This window comes from Gymnoscopelus microlampas (genome assembly GCF_963454915.1).
Source record: "Gymnoscopelus microlampas genome assembly, chromosome: 5".
Taxonomy (NCBI): domain Eukaryota; kingdom Metazoa; phylum Chordata; class Actinopteri; order Myctophiformes; family Myctophidae; genus Gymnoscopelus; species Gymnoscopelus microlampas.
In genome coordinates this window covers 52,015,095-52,022,594 of record NC_139942.1, presented here as the reverse complement: position 1 = coordinate 52,022,594, position 7,500 = coordinate 52,015,095, and the positions used below count along the sequence as shown (strand labels likewise).

Genomic DNA, 7,500 nt, shown 5'->3' with positions numbered 1-7,500 from the left:
AGGCTGTGTGTGTTCGCCCTGCCAGGCAGCCAACATCACATTTTCTAGTCTATATCCAGAATGGAATGTTTTATGTCTAACAGCAAAGAAACAAATGGAAACTGATTTGTTTTGCAGATCAGATCTGAACCATATTGTGATTCAATTCCTGATTTCTAAAGATGTGTCTCAATCTGGACACTCAACCTCACCACAACTCATTGCAACCTCACCACAACCTCACCACAACCTCACCACAACCACACCACAATACAACCTCACCACAACTCATTGCAACCTCACCACAACCTCACCACAACCTCACCACAACCTCACCACAACCTCACCACAACCTCAACACAACCTCAACACAACCTCACCACAACTCTACTTTCTCACAGAACAATGTTCCTCTGAGGTATTCTGGAATGTTGAGACAAAAAAGAAAAATGCATATTTGTATCCTGTGTGTTGAGCATGATGTAATTTCTGTTGGGACGGCTGTGCAATTTGTGTTGTGACTAAGCATACAAGAGAAACAATTTGAATATTTCTGTTGGTACGCCGACAGAAAACGTCCAACTAGTTACCTCAAACAAGCCCAAAATAAGCAACTAGGGCAGGTGAGGTTCTCAAACATGTATTTGGCTGCGGACCCACAACTGAAATGAATGTGTTCCAGTTAGGGACCCCCATACAAGAGTTTCTAAAACATTCCAGATTTTCCCTTTTTTCCAGAGAGGAAAAAAAAGCAGATCTACAAGCTGACAACGCGTCACACTGCGACACGTTGTGAGCTTGCTTCTAAATCTGCAATTTTTCAAAAAGCTGATTAAAGTGGTTAAACTGAAGCACGCTTAAATAAGCAACCACACTTTAGAAATATGCCCATACAACCAACCTGCAGGCTGCAACTACCAATATTTTACAAGAGACTTCACAGGAAAAAACAAGCAGCAAAGTCGCTTATAACAAGCGGCAAACTTGGCAACGCTGATATCTGAACAAAGTGGATTCTCTTACCTTGACAGGCTCCGCCCTGGTCCTCGTACCCGGGGCTACAGAGACAGCCGCCGATGGGGACCAGCCACTCGCCGTCGGCTCCGCAGTACATCTTAGGCTCCTCCCTCTCCTCCGAGCGGTTGACGCAGGAGCCCCGCACCTCCACCAGCGAGGAGGTGTCGGCGCCCGTGACGGTGTCGGGGAAGGTGGCCAGGTTGCGCACGGTGAGCGGACAGGTCTTGTAGAAGACGCGCACGGACACCAGGGCGATGCAGGCGCCCACGTCCTGGAACGCCAGGTAGAAGCCCTTCCGGGTCGTGACCTTCACGTCCCGCACCTCCGTGTTCAGCTTCATGATGCGGTCGCCCACGTCCACCTGTAGGGGGGCGACGACGTCACACACACCCACACACACACGTCAGCGATGGGAAAATGACTAAAAAATCAATACTCTCAGAGCATATATGGTCAACTGGCGGCCCCAGGGGCCTCATGCGGCCCCCACCTTCTCTTAATGCGGCCCACAGGTAAAAGTTGGAATACTGATATATTATTGATTTCAGCTGTTACAATTCCAAACATGCAAACATGACCTGCTTTAATTACTTCAGTCTATATTATAGTAGCTTAATGACTAGTATTCAAATTCTATTGTCTTTTTCATGTCCAATGTATTTGTATCTAAGTTCATTAAGTTAACATAAGTATAACTAAATGCATTTGCAAAAGCAAGAGAGAATTCAGGATTCCAATTAAAAAATAGCAAAAATAGCAGATCTACAAGCTCAAAACACAACACGTTTTGAGCTAGTAGATCTGCTATTTTTGCTACTTTTGTGTGACATAGAAATAGAATGTCGAAGTACGCCATTAAGTCACAAAAAAAGATAAAAAGACGTGTCTTCCCAACAGTATATGCAATGTGTCCCTCTGGAGTGAGTGTGGAAATATATAGTGGCCCTCTCCATCATCAAAGTTGCCCAGCCCTGTCTCAGAGGCAAATATTGTTGTTTTTTGCTACACAGCTTTAGTTACAAGTTACGTTAGCCCTGTTTTATACAGCCGTTCGACAAGCTCACAATGTGTTGCGATGATGTGAGTGACACATTGGTGAGCTTGTAGATCTGCTATTTTGAAAAACATTCCCAACCTGGGGTCCGCTTGCATTACCTTTAAATCATGGTAACAACAACATAAATACCGATTTATGAGTCACTTTTCAAAACTACTGGTAACAAACAACACTGTTTCAAAATGAGAAACTCAACTCGACTGTTTAAGATACAATAAAATCCTGCTCTGATACAATGATACAATAAACCAGGAGCCGTAAATTGCAACAAAAAAAAAAGGGGAATAAAACCATAAAAAGGAACATTACGGAAACGGCCGCTTTAAGAACTACTTTCAAAAGATGACACTGATTTATGGGAAGCTGCAGCCGAGTGAAAACGGATTTAGTTCAAATTCATTCAGTTCACTGGCTCTCTCCCGCTGGTCTGTTTTTATTTATTTCCACGCCATGTGATTCCCATTAAAACCCAACCCCAACACTAGTAAAAAGCCTCGGTGTTCATTTGAACCCTGGGTAGTGCGCAACATGCAACCAGACGGGTCCCGTAAAGGGTCCATTTGGTTACATTTGCGCACTTCCCAGAGTCAAAATGAACACCCGGGATTTTTTTGCGCTAAGACAAAAACGTTGCCCCCGCCGCGGTATTTGCATGAAGTGGCAAAGGGAGTGGTCAACACTGGCTTGCGTTCTTTGCTTGTGCCATAGTGGTGGGGTTGCATAAGGACAGGGCGCTGAGTCATGAAGGGGGCTGCATAAGTTCACTATACCCTCAGTCAGTGGGGTTGACAACCGTTTTGTCCTTGCAGGCCCACACCCCTTTGTATATCTGATACAATACATTTGTGTTGTGCTTGTATTGTTATGTTTATTGTATTATAATTGTTTGTACATTTGGTTTAAGGACCCCCTCGAAAACGAGGTGATGCATCTCAAGGGTCTTATCCTTCTAATAAAGGTGCATTAATACAAGCTGAGACCCCCCCCATGTGCACACACACTGGCACGCAGGAACGCAAAACGCTCACTTTTCAGGAAATGAAGAAAACCTTATATTTTTTAAACAAAGCAATATACTGCCATATCAAAGTTGGTATAGTGACTTTATATATTGTTAGATACTTGCATGTATCATTATTATCACCACTTTACCCAAATCCAGCTCAAGTTGAGTCCGAACAGCTGACGCCTGACAATAGCTCCAATCGCTGCAGAGGGAGAGGTTTCAAATGGGGGCTGGGGCTAAGCTAACAGTGGAGCTCCAAGCTCACAATGAATCACAACGTGTGAATTAATGCCCTGAAGCTTCATGACACTTATTATATAGGCCTACAATAATAAACAGGACTTTAAATATTACAATAACTTCTGCAAAGAGGGGTTCACAGAGTTGGAGTTTCAGTTGAACTAGAAATGCTATGAACTCCTTTCTTGTCACATTGCTCTCCTCTTTAAACGCTTCATAGATTTTAGAAATATAATTACTTGTTTTCATAACATTAGTGTCAGTGCTAAGTTTGATAAACAGGTACACTGCATAGTTTTAACAGACTACGGGGGGAAAAACCCTGCGTCGTTAGTTTGTTTATGTCCGCAGCAGATCTGTCAGGAGGTGAGGGGGTGGAGTTGCGTGGTCTGACGGACAGTTTGAGGATCCAATGGAGTTGGGAGGTTTTGTCAGAGGCGCTTTTTGATACTTTTCATTGGTTTGATTTTTTTTTTTACACATACGTAATGGGTGTTCAATAGCGTTGATTTATGAAAAAAAAAAAAAGCTGAAAATGGAGTTGGTTCTCGCCGGACAGCGACGATATACTAACATGCCCCAATTTATGGATACCAGGTTGAAAGTGGATGAAAGAAAGTCATGATTTTGTGCAACATGTTTGGACACCTCCAAACAGAAAAAGGCCCCCCGCACCCCCCCGCTGTGATCTTTGCTGTGATCTCAAAATAGGGCCCGGGGCGGACCCCAGGTTGGGGAACTGCCCTGAGTCATGTTTCCTTCCTTCCTTTCTTTTTATTTGTTTTGAACATCACAATGAAAGGTATACAAAATAAAATAAAAACAAATCTGACAATCACAATAACTAATAAAGTAGAACAATGGACGAGTTGTAAAAGGAGCAGGAAGGAGCTAATAATGCTCATCATGTCCTATAACCCTTCATCAACATGTTTCTACCTGAGTGAAGCTCTCGTCCGCGGCCACGGTGTCCACCTTGATGAAGCTGCTCTCCTTGATGAAGCTCTCTCTGTCGTCATTGGACTCGTGGTAGTAGAGGTTGAACGTCTCCTGGAAGGTCACACACACACGCACACGCGCACACGCACACACACACACACACACACACACACACACACACACACACACACACACACACACACACACACACACACACACAGAAGAATAAGAAGGGGTGAGTTTTATTCTCCCCACAGTACTTACTAACTTCAATGAGTCAGAGAGAGGGATGAGAATCAAGATGATTTATTTGTCACTTAAATCAGTCGTTCCTAACCTTTTTTTCCTTGGAGACCCCTGTTTTTACATCTAATTCAATTCAACTCAATTCAATGTGTATTAAAGTGTCAAATCAAAACAAGTTGTCTCAAGACACTTTACATGTAGAGCAGAGACCCGACACGGTCCCATCCTGAGCAAGCAATTTTGCGACAGTGGCAACGAAAAACTCCCCCTTAACTGGAAGAAAAACGTCAGGCAGACCCTAGGCTCTAGGGTTGGGGGCCTTCTGCCTCGACCGTGTCGGGGGGGAAAGAAGAGAGAGAGAGGGAGAGACAGACAGACAGAGGAGAGACAGAGAGAGAGAGAGTTAGCAGCACCGTGATCTTAAGACAGGTACAGTAGGATATCTTTTTGCAGCATCCACAAAATGTGCAAGAGCGTCATCATCGTACAACAAAGTAAGCTAAACTATCCCTGTGTGTGAAATGGTTCTCTCTGCATTTAACCCATCCTGACTATTAGTAGCAGTGCTCAGCAGTGCTTGGGGACAATACAGCTCCAGCTCTAATGCCAGAACCTCTGAGTCAAGGACACAGGCAGCCAGGAGTTTGTCCCTAAACATGCATAATATCTCTTGGTGTGGGAGGAAACTGATTTGAGCAAAGCCACAACATGCAAACTCCACACAGAAAGGTCTCTGTGGGGTTCGAACCAAAGTCACTGCTAAATGGGCATAGAATATGGTCGCTGTCGGGTGTAAACCTAGTTTGTCCATTTCAGAAATGGAAAAAAATAACCTGTGTTCCAGTGGATCCAATGCCAGGCTGGCAGAGGGAGAGTAGCGCCCATGCAGGATTACAAGCTTAGGCATTTGGCACTGGGTGAAAAATGGGTTACAAAATCGTGGGATATACATATAAATAAATTAAAAAAATTACAAAACATTAAGAAAATAGCAGATCTACAAGCTCAAGCTCCATAGAACGGCGGTTTTCTCTACTTTTGTACGACAAAGTAGGGCATTCATTTTTCGAATCAATTTCTTCAAAAGTAGAACTAAAGTGGAAGGTTTCTGGCCGACAGCATTATATATATATATAGCTATAGTACAAAAGGTTGAGCATGGGGTATACCTTGCAGGTGCCGGTGACCCCGGGCAGGCTGTTACAGTCTCTCAGGGTGAACTTGACCTCCACGTAGACCCGCTGCGCTCCGGAGCGCGGGATCCAGTCCGTCCGCAGCCAGTTGTTCTGGCTGGGCTCCAGCACGTTGCACACCTGGTACGTCCGGATGGGAATGTTCTTCTCATCCATAATGCTCACCTCCTCCCACTGGGAACACACCAAGCACACACGCACACACGCACACGCACACACACACACACACACACACACACACACACACACACACACACACACACACAGTTAAAGAGAGAAGTAGGACTTTGAGACGCATACTGGCGTCTCAAGCATAGACAGTCAAAAGTTTGGACAACAATACGCCCATAGACGCCCGTTGAAATGACGTCTATAATATAGACGGTCTATAATATAGACGCTTAAAACACAGCTAATCAACGTCTATAGGCTAAGAATAGACGTAAATGCTTTCACTGTTATTAGACCCGGTTATAACCCGGTTTTAGACGGAGGTCTAACAGCCGACTATGGGTATGGCTTTACTTTGGCTCACTGGGTGCAATGTAGAAATACTCTTTTACAAGTAAAAGTCCGGAATTCAAAATGTACTTGAGTAAAAGTACAAAAGTATTGGTATCAAATGCACTTGGTGCATGGTGCATTTTTTTATATAGCACTTCTATCCGAAGCGCTTTACATTGATTGTGCCATTAACCCATTCAAACACACATTCATACACCGATGGCGGAGGAAACCATGCAAGGCACCAACCTGCTCATCGGGAGCAATTAGGGGTTCAGCGTCTTGCTCAAGGACACTTCCTCTAGGGGAGCGCCCCAGCCCGGGATCGAACTGGGAACCTTGCGGTTTATCCAGTTCACTCTACCCAGCCACTCTACCCCTGAGCCACTGCCCCCCCACTTAAAGTATGAAAAGTAAAAGTACTAAAATGTTTGAAAATAGCAGATCTACAAGCTCACAACGCGTCGCATCGCGACGCGTTGTGAGCTTGCAGATCGGCTATTTTCAAATAGCCTATAGGTATAAAATAGGGCTACAGTGGTTAATGTATATTTTATAATGTAATAATTTACACCTGCAAAGTAACTAGTAACTAAAGTTTTCAAATAATTGTAGTGGAGTAAAAGTACAACATTTGTATTGATGTAGTGGAGTAGAAGTGAAAGTATAGACAATTGGAAATACTCCAGTAAAGTAAAAGTACCTCAAAATTTGACTTAAGTACAGTACTTGAGTAAATGTACTTAGTTATTTTACACCACTGCTTCAACCAGTGAGCTTCAACCAGTGAGCAACTTTCATTGAAATGAATAGCTGGGGGGGCGAGGGAGTCCGCCCTCTAGACACACTATAACTCTATGAGCTACAGCCTTCATTTATTCTTGTCAATACAAATGAATGCAGAACCAGGAGGTTGTGCAGATGCCAGAGAGAGAGAGAACCAGGAGGTTGTGCAGATGCCAGAGGGCATCTCATCTCCACCTCAGACACAGCGGGAAAAACGTGTGCGTTCCATCTATCTCCATGCTGTTCGCCTCGTGCCTTCACCTTACAAATGACCAGTGGTGTAAAGTAACTAAGTACATGTACTCAAGTACTGTACTTACTGTATTTCCAATTTTCAATGCTTCAAAATTAGCAGATCTACAAGCTCATATCGCGGCACCGAGTGCCGTGATATGAGCTTGTAGATCTGCTATTTCTTGAATAGCCAAAGAAATATAAAGCGACACAAATGCGTTCCCGGATTGAATGGGTTAATGCTAAATGGTCTTTTTATTGCCACTGAATAATAAAGGTTCCTCCTCTCTTCCCAATGA

General features: G+C 43.9%; 1 protein-coding gene across 1 annotated transcript in view; it reads right to left on the bottom strand.

Moving 5' to 3' along the window:
• LOC311045354 (ephrin type-A receptor 4-A-like) overlaps positions 1-7,500 on the bottom strand; it is an 83,272-nt gene that overhangs the window by 68,919 nt on the left and 6,853 nt on the right. Inside the window, exons 3-5 of the mRNA XM_084057200.1 lie at positions 5,654-5,851; positions 4,239-4,349; positions 1,003-1,357 (exon numbers count right to left, since the gene is read on the bottom strand). Coding sequence (XP_083913326.1) covers positions 1,003-1,357; positions 4,239-4,349; positions 5,654-5,851 — 664 coding nt within the window. The remainder of the gene's footprint in view (positions 1-1,002; positions 1,358-4,238; positions 4,350-5,653; positions 5,852-7,500) is intronic.